Below are 21,987 nucleotides of genomic sequence, written 5' to 3'. Positions count from 1 at the left end.
AAAGAGATACCTAGTATCCCCCTTCTCTCCCTGTGCTCCTTTGGCCTTTTAGTCAGATAGAAAATCACATAGTTATGGCTGGTAGCAGTGGACGTGTTCTACCAACTATTATGTATTCTTTATACCGCAAGCTATGTCCATAGCCTTGGTAGTGCACAATAGGGGCACCCAAGTACCAACTTGGGGCCTCCCTTATTTTTTTGCCATTACTAGCGTGGTTGTTCTTTTGTTAGGCCGCCTTCTACCATTCTGGGCAGGAAGAGGGGTAGGGGCCTTTCACCACCCTGTTCTTTGTCTGCCAGAGTGCCTGATAGGACCAGCTCTCACAGGGACTCTGGCTGTCCAGATTGGACAGCCATGCCCCTTTCTGTAAAATGCTGAGAGATTGCAGAGGAGTGTGTGCTGGAACTGTATAAAAGGTGAGGCTTCTGAAGTGTAAAGCAAGTCGACCACTGGAAACAGAAGTAACCGAAGATGTCCAGAGACTCCTACAGACCCTTTGCAAGACTGTGAAGCGACCACTGCGGTCATGACCCTGTTTTCTATGCAACAGAGGCGCTTCGAAAAGGACTCCTCCTTCTCCAGCATGGGGTCTGGCATGGATACACATGCTCATGAATATTCCCCGTCAGGCTGGGAATCCTCGGTAAAGAAAAAACCAGTATCAGTTTCGTTTCTGATCTGTCTTTCGTAGTAATAACCAATCACTGGTCTCTGCGTCATACTGACCACAGCCAATGACTGCCCTCTACCTAAGCACCGCCTCTGGCAGCCATCTTCAGATTTTTACCGCACGTTCATGTGTTGGGATCCTCGTGCTATTGCTCTCGAGCGTTAGTGCTATTTTTTCACGTTTTTTTTCTCAAAACTTCGTTTTTCCCGGTCAAAAGAGCCTCAAGCTCCACCGACTCTCCATCCGATCAACGGGGACCCGTGTCGGATTCGTCTGCGCCCCTCAAGGGTGAAGATTTCGTCGAGCTACGTTTTGGAGGACTCTAGAAGCTTCTCAGGCCCGGACATGGCCCAGGAGAAGGGAAGCTCGACGCCCGGAAAGCTGTTCAGGGTCTGCCCTGGATGCCAGCTGCAGAACGTCTTTAAGGAGGACGAACACTCCTTTTGTCTCTACTGCTTACATGAGGACAAGACGCACGTGGAGAAGGACTGTGCGTTTTGCGGCAATATGTCGGAGCGGACCATGAAGGACCGCCACCAACGCCTCGCCAACTGGCTGGAAGGGAAGAACGCCTCGCCAACTGGCCCGTCAGGCGAGAAGAAAAGGAAGAAATCCGAGCGGTCTTCTAAGACCTTTGAGGACGCCCCGGCGACGGGGGTCCAACACAAGGCCAAGCACCGCGAGTCCGCTGGCACCGGGAGCGCCGAACGGTCGGGCTCCACGGGCGCCAGGCAGGGCGCACCCTCCCCGGCACCTTGAGCCACGAGCCAACGCTCTGGGTCGGGTAAGAGGAAGGGCGAGCACCCGGCGAAGCTCCTGGAGAGGCCCCGGTCGAGCTCGAAGGCCCCATCGGAGGGGGAGCGAGGCAGTGTCCCCCCCCCCTCAAGGATAAGGCGGTGAGCGCACCTAAGGTGGTGAAGGCCTTAATCCATCCGGCCAAGCCCTCTATCGATACTGTCGCGGCGGCCCTGGCTCAGCCTGTGGGGGCTACACCAGTGGTGGCGACCTCGGGGCTCAGAGTCTCCCTGCCACCTCGGAGGGAGTCCTCTTTTGTGCCCATCGATAGGACCCCCGTGAAATCCCCGGCGGGGAAGAAAAAGGGGGGGCAGGGCGTCGTCGTAGATTCGGCTTCAGAGGAAGAGCTGATCGAGGTCTTAAGCCACGGCCTTGGCGTGGATGAAGACCGGCCCGTCGGGATGGATCCCGACGCAGGTGACGACGACAGCGTCGAGGGTGCCGACGGGGCCCCTGATCGCCCGTCGGATTCCCCTCTGCCAGCGCCGCAAGACAACTCGGCGGCCATTTTGTTGGCTATACAGTCCTTATGCTCGGAGATAAGGACGAGACTACCGTTGCCGACGGAGGAACCTCTCCCGTCGGGGGATCCGGAACCGGGACCTTCTGGTGTTCCCCCTCCCAAGAAAAGAAGGATTCACTCTCCACCTCCTTTTCAGCCGTCGCGACCCGTCCAGCCCTCCTCCCCGTCCACCCGAGGGGATGGTACGGGGACTGACACGGCAGCGACGGGTACGGACGACGAGGTATACGACGAGGATCTCCCGTCGTCACCTCCCACCAGGGCTTCTCCGCCCGACGAGATTGGATCGTTCCACTCCATGATCGCCAGGGCATCCGAGCTTTTCCAACTCTGCCCTGAGGAGAAGAAAAAGGAAGGATTCCTTTATCAACGGCGCGAGGCCAAGAGGAAGACGGTCCTCGCGGTGCCTCTACTGGACGACATTTGGGATGAGGGCCTCGCCCTCCTCAAGAACCCTTCCACGACGCCAGCTAGAAGAGACTGGTACGAGAAGAAGTACTGGGTCCCGGACGCGGCCCCCCTGTGCCTCCGGGCGCAGCCTACCCCGGACTCTGTCGTCTCCGCGGCGGCCAGGAAGAAAGCGGGGGGGGGGTGCGGCCTCCACATCGACTTCCCCACCGGACGGCGAGGGAAAGAAATTGGACGCTATGGGACGCAGGGTCATCTCGTCTGCAGCGACGACGATTAAAGCGGCCAACGCTTTGGCTATCGTGGCCCGCTACGACAGGGAGCTATGGTACAAACTGGCTCCCCTGCTGGACTTCCTACCGGACGACAAGAGGGCGGATGCCCTGGAGATCCTACAGGAAGGTGAGGTGGCGTCGGACCACGCCATCACTATTGCGACGGACATCGCCGACACTGGGTTTCGCCAGTTGGGCAACGGCGTGTGCCTTAGGCGGCGTGGATGGCTCAAGGCTACGGACTTCCGTCAAGACGTACAGACCAGAGTCCTGGACATGCCGTTCGATGGGAACAACCTGTTTGGGAAAACAGTGGACGATTCCCTTCAGGCCATTAAAGCGGACAGCAACGACGGACGCCCTTTCGGAGCAGCGGAGGCAACGGCGCCTCCAAAGGTTCCGGCGGCGGTTTCTCTACCTACCGTCAAGCGGCCTGCTCGTCGTCTCAGGAGGCCTACAGAGGACGAGGCAAGTCTGGAGGACCCCGCCGTCGTCGCCAAGGAGGTCAAGGCGGCAAAGCCTCGTCGAAACAGGATTGAACTGGCCGTGGGGTCGGGCCCCCACCGAAGCACCCCGGTGGGAGGCCGGCTGGCGAGCTTCGTCAGCGTGTGGGAGTCCATCTCCACCGACCGTTGGGTGCTGGACGCCTTAGCCCGGGGCCACGCGCTCGAGTTTCAAAGAAGGTGCCCGCGCGTCCCCCCCCGTGGCCAGGAAAGAGCTTCACGTCCCTCAGCTTCTCCTGGAGGTAAAGGCGTTGCTCAGGAAGGGCGCCATCGAACTCGTCCCAAAGAGGCTTCGGGGCTCCGGAGTTTACTCGAGATACTTCCTTGTGAAGAAGAAGACGGGAGGATGGCGCCCCATCCTAGACCTGCGACGTCTGAACAAGTTCATCAAGGCGCAGAAGTTCCGGATGGTCACCCTCAAGCACGTCCTGGGTCAGCTGGAGGAAGGAGACTTCCTGTCGTCGTTGGATTTGGAGGATGCCTACTTCCATATTCCCATCCTAAAGGGGCACCGAAAATTCCTCAGGTTTGTGGTCCAAGGGCGTCACTACCAGTTCAAAGCCCTCCCCTTCGAACTACGGTCGGCACCCAGGGTATTTACCAAGTGCATTGCACCGGTGGCGGCGCAGCTGCGCCGCGAGGGGATCCACGTCTACCCCTACCTGGACGACTGGCTCATCCGAGCCAAGACGAGGGAGCTCGCCGTGGTGCTCACGGCAAGGACCGTCCAACTTCTCACGGACCTGGGATTCTCTGTGAACTACGCCAAGTCCCACCTGGTACCCGCGCAAAACGCACTGTTTCTGGGAGCGAAGCTCGACAGTGTCCCTTCTGGCCTCCCCGTCGGAGGAAAGGACCAGGTCCATCCTGGGCAAGGTACAGCGGATGTTGGTTTCCGACGCGGCCAAGGTGAGGTCCATCAAGTCCCTCCTCGGAATGATGTCCTCTTGCATCTACCTCATTCCCATGTGCAGGCTCCGGATGCGCCCGTTGCAGGAGTTCCTGGACGCGCGCTGGATCCAAACGACGGGCGGCTTCGAGGAGAGGATCACACTCGACGAGAGTTTCCGCCGAGCGGTCCGGTGGTGGGGCACCCGCGCGCATCTGACGGCGGGCATGGACTTCCAGACCCCAGACCACCAGGAGACAGTGACCATGGATGCCTCCCTGGAAGGGTGGGGAGCGCACACCGAAAATCTGCACGCGAGAGGCCTCTGGCTCCCGACGGAGAAGTCCCTCCATATCAACGTCCTGGAGCTCCGTGCAGTGTTCTGGGCCCTCCGGTCCTTCCTTCCATCCCTCAAGGGCAAGGTGGTGAGGATCTTCACCGACAACACCACCACCATGTTTTACATCAGGAAACAGGGCGGAACCAGGTCCCCAGCACTGTCCAAGGAGGCGCAGGACCTGTGGCATTGGGCCGTCGCCCAAAGGATGTTTCTGGTGCCGTTTCATCTGGCAGGGATAAAAAACACCATCGCCGACTCACTCAGCAGGGAGCTGCGCTCGTGCCACGAGTGGGAACTACGGCAGGATCTTGTGGATCGCCTCTTCCGACGGTGGGGCACACCCCAGATCGACCTGTTCGCGACGGCGACGAACTCCAAGTGCCGGAGGTTCGCCAGCAGGTTTCCCCAGGCGAGGAGCATGGGCGATGCTTTCTCGTTCCCCTGGGAGGGCCTGTTCCTCTACGCGTTCCCTCCTTTGCCACTGCTAATCCGGCTCATCAACCAGCTCAAGAGGTCACGGTGCAGGATGATCCTCGTCGCACCTGCGTGGCCGAGGCAGATATGGTTCCCGGACCTTCTGGACTTATCAGCATCCCCGCCAATCAGGCTGCCGGTGGACACGGATCTACTCTCCAGGGAAGGAGGTGCCATCCTCCACCACGACCCGAAATCGCTGAACTTGCAGGCCTGGCTCCTGCAGCGCTAGAGTTTGGAGGATACGACATACCGGCCGACTGCAGAGAGGTTCTTGCAAAGGCCAGGGCGTCCTCGACTCTTAAATGCTACGGACACAAATGGAAGAGGTTCTCTGTCTGGTGCCACGCACAGAAGATTAACCCTCTACGGATTACGGCTCCCCAGGTACTGCCGTACCTGCTGACGCTGGCCAAAGCTGTACTAGCACACGCGTCCATCAAGATTCATCTTGCTGCGATCTCCCGATACACCAGGACCACGGGCCGGACGTCCTTGTGGTCTCATCGTCTGGTGAAAGAGTTCATGAAGGGACTGTTCAGATCGTTCCCGCCGGTGAAGGCTCCGGCCCCGGCGTGGGAGCTCAACGTGGTGCTGACCAAGCTCATGGGACCTCCGTTCGAGCCTCTGCACTCGGCCCCGTTGAAGTTTCTGTCGTGGAAAACAGCGTTTCTTGTGGCCATCACCTCTGCACGACGGGTGGGAGAGATCCAGGCCCTTTCCTGCAAGGCCCCGTACTTGACTTTTCACGACACGAGGGTAGTGCTCAGGACGCACCCCTCCTTCATGCCCCAGGTACCGTCGGACTTCCATCTCAACGAACCCTTGGTGTTGCCTGTGTTCTTCCCGTCGCCTTCGTCGCCGGCTGAGAGGACTTTGCACTCGCTGGATGTGGCTAGAGCGCTGAAGTTCTACGTGGACCGCACAAAGTGTTTTCGGAAGACGTCACAACTCTTTGTGAATTTTGGACCTGTCAATCAGGGGAAGGCTCTCTCGAAGGCTTCCATTTCCAGATGGCTCTCCGGCTGTATCATGTACTGTCATCGGTTGGCAAACCGACCGCTGCCTGGCCGTCCGAGAGCCCATTCCACCAGAGCGATCGCAGCTACCACGGCGTTCCTTTCTGGTGTGCCCCTGCTGGACATATGCAGGGCTGCTACGTGGAGGTCGACGCACACCTTCACGAAATTCTACTGCGTCGATCGGGATTCCAGGGAGGAGTCCAGGGTCGGCCAAGCAGTGCTGCGCAACCTGTTCGCCTGAGGTGAGCCTGGTGAGGAGGTAAGATTGCTTGATGTTGAGTTTGATGCAATGCTTAATGTTGAGCCTTTGCCACCTCCCGTGGTTGTGCATGTGTGTACTGCTATGTATTCTTTATTCATGAGCATGTGAATCCATGCCAGACCCCATGCTGGAGAAGGAACAAGTTACTTACCTGTAACTGTTGTTCTCCAGCATGGGTCTGGCATGGATTCACATGCGAACCCTCCTGCCTACTCCTCTGCGGCTCTTCACTTGGTCATACTGCTACTTCACGTGCTTCCAAATCTGAAGATGGCTGCCAGAGGCGGGGCTTAGGTAGAGGGCAGTCATTGGCTGTGGTCAGTATGACGCAGAGACCAGTGATTGGTTACTACTACGAAAGACAGATCAGAAACAAAACTGATACTGGTTTTTTCTTTACCGAGGATTCCCAGCCTGACGACGGGGAATATTCATGAGCATGTGAATCCATGACAGACCCATGCTGGAGAACAACAGTTACAGGTAAGTAACTTGTTCCTTCCTTTGGCTAAAGGGAATAACCAGTCCCAAGTCAGACTTTGAAACGAGACATCTCCCGAGGTGCTAGGAGCTTCCAGAGCAGCGGAACCCCAATACCAGGAGATCTGCTGCCCATTTCGAGTGCATCGTTGTGGAAAGGCCAAATCCGTCCACATCTACCCTGAACCCGTTGGGACACTCCAGAGATCCGATACAACTCCCCCAGATCCCCTCACCCCAGAGTGTGGGACTGCAGGAAGTGAAGAAGTTTGACCGGGCAACCCGTGTACTTTGTTGGTGCTGCTGAAAAGTCGCCAAAACCGCAGAGTGAACCATGAAAAGGCTGAAAGGTTTGCTAGAGGTCCTCCCTCGAGACTGCTGCTGAGACACCGTCCATTGTCCTGCCTTTTGTCACCATACCAAGGAATCCAGAGGTTGGATCTAGAGCTGCCACATTGCGGAGAAGCCAACACAAACACTTTCTTCAAACTAAAGGTACTGTGGGGAAAAAGGTATTACTTAGCTGAAGTCTCTCCAGAGTGTTGCAGTGCATGTAGAGGCGTCCAGGGCAACCCTCTTAATTCTGAACCAAGCTGCTGATTGTGTCCCCATCTCAAGTCTGTTTTTAGGTGTCCTTTGTTAGTTGCTAACTTGCTGCATCAATAATTTTAGACACTGCAAGAAATCTGCAGGAACTCTTCATTATTCGCTGTTTGCAAGAATTCAAGCTCTCTACGAACTACCTTTTTAGCTAGGTTTGTGTTGTTGGACTTTAAAGACTTGCCAGGCGAAGAAACCATCTCTAGAACCTTGAACCTAAGCTCATGTTGCACTAACCACTTATTTTCCTCCCTTTAAGTGACTTTTCTATATGTTTGCAGAGTAAATGCTTTCCCGTATGACCTGTTGAAAAACGCATGAGAGCGCAATTACCGATAATACAATAACCTTGTCTTTTCCCTTTCTAATGTTGCTGCAATTGTAATCTCGAACAAAAGAGAAAGTGCCCCTTCAAGTGTATATTTAGTATTCCTAAGTGTTCTACCGTAAATGTCTGAAGTATTTAAAGTGATTCTGGGGTAAATACAATAGTTTAGTTTATTTGTAAAGCGTGCCTAACTCTGAGGTAAATATATCTTTTATATAAATATATGTGCAATTGCTTCTTTGTTGTGCCTGTCTAAGATGTTTAATTGCTTTAAAAACATTAGTCTGCGCAGTACAGTGCAAGTTATGGATCAGAACTCAAGGGAGACGAAAGAATATAAATATAATGTAGAACTGCAACACCAGCCTACTGAGAGATTTGTTTTCTTGACAGGAAAACTGATGTTTAAGACTAAAATGTGCCAGTAAATGCCGAGTGTGTGGTAACCAGAAAAGTAGTCCATTGCCTTAACTATCATGTCCACCCAGTATTGATCTGTATGGAATGTATAGCTGAAAGTCAACATAGTTTATGCAGTCAAAACTAATTACCTGTGGTAACATTTTAGGACTGCCGTTAACGCAACCAAGCCTGATTAATAACCGTGAACCACCTAGAACGACTGCTGTGCCCACTCATGCACCAGTGGGACCAAGACTACCACCTCCTATTCCGCCAAACCTACTGTATACAGTTTCAGAAAGTAAGCACATTTCTTAACTAATGTTTCTGAGGGACTTGCATCAAAACTGTGAAAGAGAGCTGTACTAGCCTACAAATAATGCCCTGTGTTCTACCTAATGTTTATCCAAATGGGGGGTCCCAATATGTTGAATGTGTCCTGTGTCCAGTACAATGTGTCTTCCATGATGCACATTATAATCTAGTTTGACCTTGTACGCCCAAAGCAGAACATTAATGCCCCTTGATAACTTTTAATCCATTTGGAAGTGTGCTTTGAGTTGTTGCCCTTATGGCTTCCGAGTGGTGGTAACGTGTGATAGGTTATCTAAAACATTTCTTATATGTGGATTAAACAAAGTAGCTCTATAGTAGTTTCTAGTTTTGCAATTGAAGAGGTGGATTTTTAAAGTGGGGTTAGTTAGCTTTCTTTCTACTGCAATTAGTGCAGTTCATTAACAGCATGAACTCTGCCTTTAACTTGATTAACTTGATTCCACTGAACCATTCTGAAAGCTTTTTTTTTTTTAAATCCATACTCCACACAAAATGTTATCTGTTCTCCTTTAGCCTGATATTGTATTTGTGGAAAGTGTGCAGTAGTCGTAGGTTTATTTAGTTTATGGGCGAATCTGGGTGTCCAGTCTTGTGGTTTCATGTGATGCACATCTGTATTCAGCTTTGTAGTTCATTTCTCAAAGCAGGTTTTCTTTCTGCTTGGACTACCGAAAAAACTGAAAATGTCTGTGCTGCCACTTCCTTCCTCTTTGAGGCACAAATGGCAATCAGTCCCAATCATGGTTTTTGTACAACTTGAGTGCTGTTACGTAAAGACTTTTTTTCTCATAATTATTCGATTATTAGAAAATGAGAACTAATCATTAACACATCGCTTGTGCTAAAATTGGCGTGGGAATGCGTTTTATATTTTATATGTATTTATTACTGACACTTTCGAGGGGATTGGGTCCTCCGACGTATTCCATATCTATGACAGTAATCGCCACAGCTGTGCTGCTTCGGAAAATCTTCTGCGTCGATGACTGTTAGGCAGAAACCTGTGCAGTTCCCTTAGGGAACACTGCAAAAGATTTAGGACTACAGGTGTTAGCAGTAAACCCACTTGGTAGCAGTCTGTACCACCCAGCTTTACCTGGTAGCTGTGGCTGAGCAGTCAGACTTCTCTCAAGAAGAGATGAGCAGTATGCAAAGTATACACAATAGGCACTCAGACACACCAATACAAGCAAACACTGACCAGAGCTTTGGTATCAAAGTATATAATTATTTATTTAAAAACACTGTTTGAAACACTCCAGCACTCTTGTTGTAAAATATTCTAAACACAGTTAGTATTGTAGTATGTACACCCCTTTTTCCTTATCAGATAAGTCTTCGTAAAACACCACGTATTTTCATACAGAGGTGAGCGCTTGACTAGATAGCACTCCAACAAGTTTGTGAAAAAGGGAGGAAAAAAAAGACAGAATATGGAAAGGTACACCACTCTAAGATTCAGGAACACTGTTAGCAAGGCAGAAGAGCAAAAGTCACTGGTGAGCCAAAGTCCAAAGGCTGGGCCCACTCTTAGAGAGAGCAGAGCACAAATGCGCCCAAGATCGCACAGTTACACTAGGCTTAGCAAGTCTTGCAGAGAGTTCAAAAAGAGTTTAGAGAGGCTCAGGAAAGTTTAGCCAGGGGGTCCCAGGCCAACCCAGGTTCGAAAGCCGGGGGCTAAATCTATCCCGTACAGTCGGTGGCAAGGGAAGCCAGGCGGGAAACGGTACCTTAAGTGGGAAGGATCTTCCAGCGGTGGCAGTTGTTCCTGACAGTGGGTGCAAGCCATGTCGTCGTCCAGGGGAAGAGAAGATCTCGACTTGGAGGAAAGATGAAGGTCGTTGCACTGCCAGGGAAGAAACCAGCCGCGGAGTTTTCCGGTTAAAGGTGGTACCTTTTCTTCACGGTCGTGGTAAAACGTGGTTTCCTGGTTGCCGGGGTGCTTGGCACAGGCAAGGCGGCCACGAGGTACGTCAGGAAGGTGAAAAGACGGTGAAACTGGTTATCCCCACCAGTCAAAGGAAGAAGACTCTCCGGCGGGAGATCTCCTCTGTCGTTGGGAAAAGTGGTGAGACGGTCCAGCAGGGCTCCACCGGTGGTGTCGTCGTGGCAGGTCGGCTCAGCTTCTCCCTCGTCGGATTCTTAGGTCCTGTGGCGACTTTTGAAGTTCCAGTCCCCAAAGCCCTGCTTTTATGCAGAAAACCCCCATTCACTCAGCCTAGCTGTCACTCAAACATGCTAAGTGGTGAGCCGGCTGGCTCACCACTTGGGCCAATCAGGACGGAGTGCGACTTGAGTTGCCTAGGCAACTCAGTCCAGGGTGCCTAAATCCCCCTCCACCCCTCCTAAGTACCCCAGACAGAGTGGCACCACTTTGGAGGGCTTCTTTGGAGAAGCCCGCAAAAAAGTGGAACAAAGTGCTCGACTTGGGTTGGAGTCACAGAAGAGAACACAAACGCCATTTTAGAATCAAGTTTTGGCAAAAAATACCAACCGGAGAATTAATATTCATTAAATAAACCGGCGGTATGTTCGAGGCTACCAATAATAATAATTGAATAAAGATAGTAGCCTAAAACAATGGGAAATCCCATAGGAAAATATTCGCGGTTGACTATAAAAAGTAGTATCCACTGCCACCAGCCAAAACTCGATCAGGGGGGACGGAGACGTGCCCCCTCGACTAACATACCCCAGGGCAATTGAATTGCCCCAGCCAGTACGTCCACAATGATGGTTTGTACTGGTTCTGTTCAGAATTTAAGACTAGCAAAGTCAATGGTGATTTTACATGCCCTGGGAGACAGTCGGTCCCAAGGTATGGAGTCTATACTAGGGGGTCACTATGACACCCCTGTGTTACTGCACTGAGGGTGCTGTGTAACACACATCACAAAAACACATGAAGCCCTATGGGGTAAAAGACCCCATAGCCCATTAAACACATCTAGATTCAAAGAAACACACTCAAATCATGCCCAAGAGTGAGGGTAAGAGTCTCGCTCTTGGCAGGAGAAAAATAGAAAAAAAAATAAACCCCAGAAATCCAGCAAAGCTGCTGGGGGACTCACTAGGTTAGGAAATTCAGCCTAAACAGAGAATTCTCCCTAACAATGACGTCGATACGCCGCCCTCGAGGACCTCGTCCGACGTCACTGGATGTTATAAGTAGGACGCACGACGCCCGTAGCCTCAGTTCCGTGTTCGCTTCGGGAATCTCGGCGTGCCTTGACTCTTTGGAGTTTGTTGTTTCTCGGTTCTTCGAACCTGTTTGGTATTGTGAAGTCTTTCTTCGTGAGGATGTCCACCTAGTCTTCCACGCCGCGTCCGAGCTGTAAGAAGTGCGGGGACTGTGGGTCCAAGATGTCGGTTACGGACTCGCACGACGCCTGCCTCTGGTGCCTCGGGGAGGCCCATGACACGGATGACTGTCGACTGCCAGTCGCTCACGTCTAAAGCCTTGCGGGAGCGCAAGAAGAAGTTCTCCAGCATGGGGTCTGGCATGGATTCACATGCTCATGAATATTCCCCGTCAGGCTGGGAAACCTCGGTAAAGAAAAAATCAGTATCAGTTTCAGTTTCAGTTTCGTTTCTGATCTGTCTTTCTAAGTAGTAACCAATCACTGGTCTCTGGGTCATACTGCCCCCAGCCAATGACTGCCCTCTCCCTAAGCCCCGCCTCTGGCAGCCTTCCTCGGATTTGTACCGCACGCTCAAGTGTTGGGAGTCCTTGTGTTTAGCTCTTGAGCTTTTGCTGAGTTTTCGCACTTTTTTCAAAGAGAATTTCTCATTTTTCGGTCAAATAGAGCCTCAAGCTCCACCGTCTCTGCATCCGATTAACGGGGATCCATGTCAGATTTTTCTACACCCCTCAAGGGTGAAGATTTTGTCGAGTTACGCTTCTTGGAGGAGTCCAGGAGTTTCTATGGCCTACCCGAACATAGCCCAGGAGAAAGGAAGCTCGACGACCGGAAAGCTGTTCAGGGTTTGCCCTGATCGCCAGCTGCAGAATGTGTTCAAGGAGGACGAGCACTCGAAATGTCTCTACTGCCTTCATGAGGACAAAACACACGTGGAGAAGGTCTGTGCGTTTTGCAGGAACATGTCAGAACGGACCATCAGGGACCGACACCTTCGTCTCTCCAACTGGCTTGAAGGAAAGAGCCTGTCAGGTGAGAAGAAGAAGCAGTCAGAGCGGTCTTCTAAGTCCTATGAGGGCGCCCCGGGGACGGAGGCCCAACAGAAGGCAAAGCACTGCGAGTTTGCGGGCACCGTGATCGCCGAACGGTCGGGCTACTCGGCTGCCAGGCAGGGCGCAATCCTCTCCAGCGCCATCAACCACGAGCCAACGCTCTGGCTCGGGGAAGAGGAAGGCCGAGAACCCAGCGAAGCTTCTGGAGAGGCCCCGGTCGAGCTCGAAGGATCCGGCCGAGGGGGAGGGAGGCGGTGACCTTCCCCCCCAAGGTGAAGGCCACAGGCCCACATAAGGTGGTAAAGGCCTTGATTCACCCAGCCAAGGCCTCTATCGAGGAAGTCGCGGCGGCCCTGGCGCAGCCTGTGGAGGCTACAGCAGTGGAGTCGACCTCGGGGCCCAGAGTCTCCCTGCCTCCGCGGAGGGAAGCCTCTTTCAGACCCATCGAAAAGACCCCCGTGAAGACCCCGGCGGAAAAAGAGGGGGGGCGGTATCCATTGTGGACACGGACACAGCATCCGTGGAGGAGCTGGTAGAAGTCCTAGAGGGCCTCGACGAAGGCATGGAAGAGGCCCGTTCCCACAGGAGGGATCACGACGAGAGCGACGGCGGCACCGGCGAGGGTCCTAGTCACCTGTTGCTTCCGGAGCCGCAGGACAGAAGCCGCTCCACATCAACATCCTGGAGCTCCGGGCAGTGTTCTGGGCCCTCAGGTCCTTTCTCCCGTCCCTCAAAGGCAAGGTTGTGAGGATCCTCACCGACAACACCACCACGATGTTTTACATCCGGAAGCAGGGCGGGACCAGGTCCCCAGCCCTATCCAAGGAAGCCCAGGATCTGTGGCATTGAGCCGTTGCTCAAGGGATGTTTCTGGTGCCGTTTCATCTGGCAGGGATAAAAAACACCATCGCCGACTCACTCAGCAGAGAGCTGCGCTCGTGCCACGAATGGGAACTATGCCAGGACCAAGTGGACCGACTCTTTCAGCGATGGGGCAAACCCCAGATCGACCTGTTCGCGACGGCAACGAACTCTAACTGCCAGAGGTTCGCCAGCAGGTTTCCCCAACCGAGGAGCATGGGCATTGCTTTCTCTTCCCCCTGGGACGGCCTGTTCCTATATGCGTTCCCTCTGTTGCTGCTCCGACTCGTCAACCAGCTCAAGAAGTCCCGGTGCAGGATGATCCTCGTCGCACCGGCGTGGCCGAGACGGATCTGATTCCCGGACCTTCTGGACTTGTCAGCGTCCCCACCAGTCAAGCTGTCGGCGGACGCAGATCTTCTCTCCAGAGAAGGAGGTGCCATTCTTCATCACGACCCAGAGTCGCTGAACTTGCAGGCCTGGCTCTGGCAGCACTAGAGTTTGGAGGGTACGATATCCTGGCCGACTGCAGAGAGGTTCTTGCAAAGGCCTGGGCGTCCTCCACTCTCAAGTGCTAAGGACATAAGTGGTAGAGGTTCTCTTATCTGGTGCCGGGCACAGAAGATTAACCCTCTGCGGATTACGGCCCCTCAAGTATTGCCATACCTATTGTCGCTAGCCAAAGCTGGACTATCTCACGCTTCAATCAAGATGCACCTGGCAGCGATTTCCCGATACACCAGGACTACAGGGCGGTCATCACTGTGGTCTCATCGCCTGGTTAAGGAATTTATGAAAGGACTGTTTCGATCATTCCCGCCGGTGAAGGCACCAGCCCCGGTGTGGGAGCTCAACGTGGTGCTGACCAGGCTCATGGGTCCGCCATTCGAGCCGTTGCATTCGGCCCCGTTGAAGTTTCTGTCGTGGAAAACAGCGTTCCTGGTGGCCATCACCTCTGCACGACGCGTGGGCGAGATCGAGGTGCTATCCTGCAAGCCTCCATACCTGACCTTTCACGATACAAGGGTAGTGCTGAGGAGGCACCCCTCCTTCACGGCCAAGGTGCCGCCGGACTTCCATCTCAACGAGCCCTTGGTGTGAACAGTTTTTTTCCCTGTCGCCTTCATCGCCGGCCGAGAGGACTTTGCACTCACTGGATGTGGCTGGAGCGCTGAAGTTCTACGTGGACAGAACGAAGAGTTTTCGGAAGACAACACAGCTGTTTGTGAACTTTGGACCTGTGAACCAAGGGAAGGCTCTCTCGAAGGCTTCCATTTCCAGATGGCTCTCCGGCTGCATCATGCACTGTCATCGGTTGGCAAACCGACCGTTGCCCTGCTGTCCGAGAGCCCATTCGACCAGAGCTATCGCTGCTACCACGGCGTTCATGTCTGGTGTGCCCCTGCTGGACATCTGCAGGGCTGCTACATAGAGATCGACGCGCACTTTCACAAGATTCTACTGCGTTGACCGGGATTCCAGGGAGGAGTCCAGGGTCGGCCAAGCAGTGCTGCACAACCTGTTTGCCTAAGGTGAGCCTGGTGAGGAGGTAAGAAATTCTTAATGTTGAGTTTTGATGTAATGCTTAATGTTGAGCCTTTTCCACCTCCCGTGGTTGTGCATATGTGTACTGCTATGTATTCTTATATTCATGAGCATGTGAATCCATGCCAGACCCCATGCTGGAGAAGGAACAAGTTACTTACCTGTAACTGTTCTCCAGCATGGGTCTGGCATGGATTCACATGCAAACCCTCCCACCCCTCTGTGGCTCTTCACTTGGTCATACTGCCACTTCACGTGCTACCAAATCTGAGGATGGATGCCAGAGGCGGGACTTAGGGAGAGGGCAGTCATTGGCTGGTGGCAGTATGACCCAGAGACCAGTGATTTGTTACTACTGAGAAAGACAGATCAGAAACGAAACTGATACTGATTTTTTCTTTACCGAGGATTCCCGGCCTGACGGGGAATATTCATGAGCATGTGAATCCATGCCAGACCCATGATGTAGAACAACAGTTACAGGTAAGTAACTTGTTCCTTATCGGTAGGTAAGGTGTCCAAGCCCTGGAAGTCTAGGTCTGCGGGGCTTTCGACAGAGGACTCGAGGGGCGACTCTCCGCGTCGTCGTCGGAAGTCCAGTGGGTCTCAGTCCCGGAATCGGTCTTGCCACTCCTCTGCCTCTTCGAGGCACTCCCGGAAGCGCCGTCATCGGTCGCCTTCCCCGTCCTCATCCGAGGACTCTGCCCGTCGCTTACCCCAACAAGCATGCGACGCCGGAGGAGTGGGCTTCCTTCGGGAAGAAAATGTTGGCGATTCTCGAATCGCAGGGCACTGGTCCGTCCGCGCCTCCGAGTGGGGTCGGTCGTGATCAGTCGAGAGACACCGCTCGCACGCCTTCGGGCTCGGGTGGTCGTCACGATTTGCAGGAGAGGTCCCGCTCGGACAAGGGGAATTGTTCTCGTCATGCCCGGTCCAGGTCCTCGACGCGCTCAAGACTGTGTGAACCTGTGGTGTCTTCATGGAAGACGTCAACGCCGGTGGCGCCGAGGTCGTCGACAGACTCTTTCGAGGCCCTGCCTTCGAAGAAGTCGTCGACGCCTTCGGCTTCCCGGCCGTCGAGGGACACGCTCGGGGCCCCGGCCTCGAGGAATGTCAGCGCTGTCGATGCCGATTCACTTGATGCCTTACGAGGATGTGTCGACGGGAGTACCCTGTGGCTCGGTGGAACCCCCTAGAAATGCTCTGGCCAAGGTCAAGCATGGCTTTGGTTCACGTTCTGTGCCTTCTTACCGCCATCTTGAGTTTATTTACAGAGGTGGATGAGGGCTCTGATGATGGCATGGTTCCTGATACGCTGCCAGTCGAGATTCTCTCATGCCATAGCCAATTTGAGGACCTGAGACAGTCCCTGCATGATGCTAGTGGGCTGGACACCTCTCCGGAGGTGGAGTTTTGTAGGCCTGAGCCTGGCACTCATGTCGACTCCTCGTACCGGTGCCTTATGTCAAGGGTCACCGAGTACTTGGGATGGTCTGCTCCCCCGGGGAAGTTTCTTCAGGATGACCTTACGGATATCCTCGACCTTGGTCCACCAACTGACCCGGTACTGCTGTTTCATATGGCTCTACAGAGGAGGGTGGCGGCGGCTTGGACTGCTCCGGAGAGTTTTCCGGCAGTAGGCAAGTCTTTGCTGCGAAAATACCGGCCAGCCAGTAGCGACCCCTGCTACTTGTCCAAGCACCCTACTCTGGAGAGTTTGGTGGTGCAGGTAGCTACGGCCCCAGTAAAGCAGGCATCGTACCCTACCATCCCTCCTGATAGGGACGACAAGCGTTTTGACGGCTGGGCGAAGAAAGTGTTTTTTGCAGGGGGTATGGCGCTTGAGGCCTTGTCACGTTTCACGCACACTCTGTGGAACTGTTTCCTTGGCGGCTGAACATATTCCCTAAGGGGACGAACGGGATGGTTTCCTTGCCATGGTTCAGGATTGCAAGGATGCCATGTGTGAGGCCGTTCAGTTGGGTTTGGACATGGCAGATTGCGTCAGCCGGTCCATGGCGTCGAGCACCGTGATACGCAGGTTTGCGTGGTTGCGGAAGGCGGGGTTTGCTCCTGATGTGCAGGCCCGGCTCCTCAACATGCCCTTTGACGGGGAACATCTTTTTGGCCGCAAGGCTGATGAGAGCCTTGAGAGGTTGCAGACCTCAAAAGCTGCAGCAAGGTCGTTGGGCGCTGCAGTTCGACAACCTCCGCCTTTTCGTCCTAGGGGACAGCAATGGAGTCGAGGTTCCTTTCGTTATTACTCATCCTTTGGTAAAGCGAGAGGAGCTGCCAGTCAAAGAGGCCACCGTAGGAGTGCCAGAGGTGGAAAACAAGGTACTCGAGGTGCCAAGGCCACTCTGTCATGAGGCCATGTCCCATGGTTCGCCGGTTGGGGATAGGCTGGCACAGCATCTTGCAGAGTGGCACGCCATTACTTCAGATGTGTGGGTTCTGGAGATCATAACCCACAGCTACTGTCTTCCTCAAGACAATCCAGCGGGGAATCTCTCTTTGAAGAGTCCGGATCCGCTCCTTGCGCAGGAAATTCAATCCCTGCTGGAGAAAGGCGCCATAGAACTGGTGCCTGTAGCAGAGAGGAACAAGGGATGGTATTCCCCTTATTTTTTAATTTCCATCCCCATCATGGACTTGCACGGTTTGAACAAACTCCTCAGGAAGGACACGTTCAAGATGGTTACTCTCTCTCTCAAGTCCTCCAGGCGCAACTCAGGAAAGGGGGGATTCACGTCTACCCCTAACTGGACGATTGGTTGATCAGGGCGCGCTCTCCTGAGCAAGTCCTGGATCATCTGTCAGTCACCTGCCACTCCCTCCACAAGCTGGGCTTCTCCCTCAACTTAAAGAAGTCCCATTTGACACCAACTCAGAGGCTCCAGTACATCGGAGCAGTGCTCGACACGTCCCTGGGGCAGTGTTTTCCTCCCCATGTGAGGGCTCATCACATTCAGCAGATGGTGCACAAGTTTCCACTTGCTCAGAGTCTCCCAGCGTTCGAGTTCTTGAGATTGCTCGGCCTCATGGTATCCTGCATTCTTCTGGTGCCAGAGGCCAGGTTGCGGATGAGATCTTTGCAGTGGGCACTCAAGCTCCAGTGGTCTGTCTTCCGGCAGGATGTCGGACCCTGTTCAGGTGCCGTCCTCGGTCGCCCAGGACCTTCTGTGGTGGGCCGACAAGGGCAATCTGATGAGGGGGGGGCTCCATTTTGGCTGCCCTGGCCAGAGGTGACGATCGTGACGGACGCATCCCTCACGGGATGGGGAGCTCATGCCAACGAGTTGACAGTCATCGGTCTCCGTCGGAGTCCAGACTCTATATCAATCTGTTGCAGCTGAGGGCCGTCAGGCTAGCCCTGAAGGCTTTTCTGCTGACTGTGCGAGGGAAGAATGTCCCGATACTGACGGACAACACGGTGGCCATGCACTACCTCAACAAAAAGAGTGGGGGGGCAGGGTCACTTCCTCTGTGCAGGGAGGCGATGCAGCTCTGGTTCTGGGCAATCCAGCAGGAAGTTTCGATCTCAGCAGTTCATCTGGTCGGAGACGAAAACGAGACTGCGGACGCTCTGATCAGGCAGAGCGCGATCTCTCACGATTGGGCGTTGGCTCCGGAGATTCTCCTGGAGATCTTCGCCCTTTGGGGGACCCCTGAAGTGGATCTCTTTGCCTCCAGTGTCAACCGGAAGTGCGAGAGGTGTTGCTCGTGGGAATTTCCTCCAAACGGAGCCTTAGGAGATGCGTTCGTGGTGGAGTGGTCATTCCCACTGCTCTATGCGTTTCCTCCAGTCCCCATCATCCCGCAAGTACTGCAGAGGTTTCGGAGGTTCGGTTCCTGGATGATATTCATTGCTCCGGCATGGGCCCGGAGGACGTGGTACCCGGACCTTCTCGACTTGTCCATCTGCCCTCCATGTAGTCTTCCCAACCGAGACGATCTGCTCTCATGGGAGGGGGGGTCAGGTTCTCCATCCAGAGGTCAAATCCCTCAACCTTCACGCTTGGTTTCTGAAAGGTTGAGGTATAAGGATTGGGACCTCCCTGAAGACGTGATGGAGGTGTTGCTCTCGGCCAGACGGCCCGCAACTAAGTCCCTGTACCATTGGCGTAAGTCCTGCGACTGGTGCAGGGTTAAGAATGTGGATCCTTTTGCATGTGACATTCCCATGGTTCTGTCTTTTTTGCTTTCTTTGGCCCAAAGGGGCCTTCAAGTGGGTACCATTAAAGGTTACCTGGCGGCGCTGTCCATATTTAAGCGCTCATCTGAAGAATGTTCCAATTTTAAAATCCCTTTAATTTCTCAATTTCTGAAAGGGCTCACTAATGTGTTCCCTCCGTCACCTTTCCAGGTGCCCGGTTGGGATTTGAACCTTGTTCTCAAGTGTCTGATGGGTGCTCCATTTGAGCCTTTGCATTCCTGCCCTTTCAGACTGTTAAGTCTTAAATCTGTATTTTTGGTTGTGGTCATTTCCGCTCGCTGAGTGAGTGAGTTACAGGCACTTTCAGTTAAGCCACCCTTCACTGTGTTTCATAAGGACGGGCGGGGTTGTCCTTAGAGTTCGTCCTTCATTTCTTCCGAAGGTGGTGTCGGAATTTCATTTAGGCCAGAAGGTTTTTCTTCCGGCGTTTTATCCTCCTCCACATCCTAATGAGGAAGAGGAGAGGCTTCATAGGCTTGATCCTAGGAGTGCGTTAAGCTTTTATATTTCACGCATGTCCCGGGTCCGAGTGGACGATCAACTCTTCATTGGTTACGCTGGAAAGCGTTTGGGACAAGCTGTGACGAAACAGACTTTGTCTCGCTGGATTATTTTGGCTATTTCTGAGTGTTACCGCTTGGCGGGTAAGGAGCCACCGGTCGGCTTACAGGCCCATTCTACCAGGGGTATGGGTGCCTCTACTGCCCTACAGAGGGGTGTTCCTATTCGTAACATATGTGATGCAGCCACCTGGGCTTCGGTATATACTTTTGTATGTCGCTACTCCCTCGATTCCATCCGGGGGCAGGATCTGGCCTTTGGCAAGGCGGTCCTTTACTCCGCAATTTGATTGGCATTCTAAATTTCTGTTTTCTAAATTTTCCCACCTCCTTGCATTGGTACTCCTTTGGGAGTCTGTCATAGATATGGAATACGTTGGAGGACCCAATCACCTCAAAGAACAAGTTACTCTCTTACCTGGTAACGTTCTTTCTATGGGATGGTCCGATGACGTATTCCATATCGCTCCCTCCCTGCCTTCCCCGCTACAGAATTTCTTATGTGATTGCAGCTTACGTTTCCGCAAGGCTTTGTGTGGTCAGACTGCCAGAAGACTGGTGCCACATGTTCTGGGATAAAACTACAACTGAGGCTATGGGCGTAGTGCGTCCTACTTATAACATCCAGTGACGTCGGTTGTCGGAGGAGGTCCTCGAGGGCGGCGTATCAACGTCATCGACGCTGGACGCAGACGCCAAAAGATTTTCCGAAGCAGCACAGCTGTGGGGGGGATTACCGTCATAGATATGTAATACCTCGTCGGACCATCCCATCGAAAGAACGTTACCAGGTAAAAGTGTAACTTGCTCATCTTTCCATGAATCAACCTATCTCTCCATGAATCTAGGTCAACAACGTCCACTGCGGCTCTGAAGGAGAGTGGGACTAAAAAAATGAAGTGGCGGCCACCCTGCGGATTTCCTTGCCCCCAAGGCGTGATATGGCTGCTGACGCAGCAGCAAAGGAACCAGCGCTAGGAAGAGACCATGCGGCTGCTCTGGCCCACCAGCCTCCGGAGAGGGAATCGGTCCCACCTGTGGAGCCTCCCAGGTATGCGAACGGGCAGGCTGAGGATACACTAGCAGATCTACTCGAGTATCGACTAGGACAATGATCCTCATGAGGGGTGCTGCTTGGACCACAGAGGAGGGGTGGCCCTGAGGGAGGACTTCAGTCCCTGATGTTTAGAAGGGATGCATTAGCCCGGATCCTACTCCATTGGCTCAGTTTACCCCTAGACCTAGGTACGTGTCTCTGGATATTCTATACACACTGGTCACTGAAATCCAACAAAGGATGCCGATCAGGGCTGTCGCCTCCAGAACCTCAGAGGGTAAACTCTCACCTGGGGAAGTGATGGTCCAACGGGGTCGTGGGTCCTCTGCATCGCCCGACCCCTCCGCCACTGCCACCACCACGTCATGACAAGGTTCGTACTGGAGCTCTGGATACACACACTGACACAGGGTACCATGGCTACTGGTACCGACAAGGACGATTATTTCACCGCTGTGGACGGGGAGACTCTGCATGTGGACGAGCCCCATAGGGCCTCCCCTCTGGGCGAAGTTGGATCTTGTCATTTTGTCATCTCAAGGGCCTCAGAACGGTTTCAATTAGTCCCCAAGGAGACGACGGAGGGTTTCTTGTTCCAACGACGCGAGTCGAGGAAGAGGACCATCATTCCCGTTCCCTTCCTGGATGACATCTGGAAAGAGGGCTTAGCCCCAATGAAGAACCAGGTATAGCCTCGGCCAAGCGGGACAGATTGGAAAAGTACTGGGTACCCAACTCGGCTCCAAAGTGGCCAAGGTCTCAGCCCTCGCTGGATTCTTTGGTCTCGGCCGGAGCTAGGAAACGCTTGGCAAAGCAGTTATCGGCAGCCATGGTACCTCCGGACCAGGATGGGAAGAAGCTGGATGTGATGGGCAAGAGGATCATTTTCACGGCAGCCTCTACCAATGAAGGTGGCAAACACCCTAGCCATTTTGTCTGTTATGACCGGATACTCTGGTACAAGCTGGGCCCTATCCTCAACTTCCTGCCCGAAGACAAGAAGGTCAAGACACTGGAACTCTTTCAGGAAGGTGAAGTGGCCTCGGATCACACCATCACATTGGCGGTAGACATTGCAGACACAGGTTTTTGCCAGATGGGAAACGGGATATCTCTACGCTGTCAAGGATAGTTGAAGGCTACAAACTTCCACCAGGACTTTCATACAAAGGTGCTGGATATTCCCTTAGACAGGGAAATCCTCTTCGGAAAGGCGGTTGACAAATCATTGCTGGTGACAAAGACT

The 21,987-nt window shown here is 53.5% G+C and overlaps 1 protein-coding gene across 4 annotated transcripts in view; it reads left to right on the top strand.

Moving 5' to 3' along the window:
• The window catches only part of RBM27 (RNA binding motif protein 27), a 1,859,884-nt gene that overhangs the window by 824,502 nt on the left and 1,013,395 nt on the right, over positions 1–21,987 (top strand). For all 4 annotated transcript variants that reach the window (XM_069652445.1, XM_069652444.1, XM_069652443.1 and 1 more), the window contains one exon: positions 8,141–8,275. In XM_069652445.1, the coding sequence (XP_069508546.1) occupies positions 8,141–8,275 (135 nt within the window). The remainder of the gene's footprint in view (positions 1–8,140; positions 8,276–21,987) is intronic.

The sequence above is a fragment of the Ambystoma mexicanum genome, chromosome 3p, assembly GCF_040938575.1.
Source record: "Ambystoma mexicanum isolate Mex_15411 chromosome 3p, UKY_AmexF1_1, whole genome shotgun sequence".
Lineage (NCBI taxonomy): Eukaryota > Metazoa > Chordata > Amphibia > Caudata > Ambystomatidae > Ambystoma > Ambystoma mexicanum.
The sequence above is the reverse complement of the archived record's forward strand: the minus strand, read 5'-3'. Positions and strand labels throughout refer to the sequence as shown.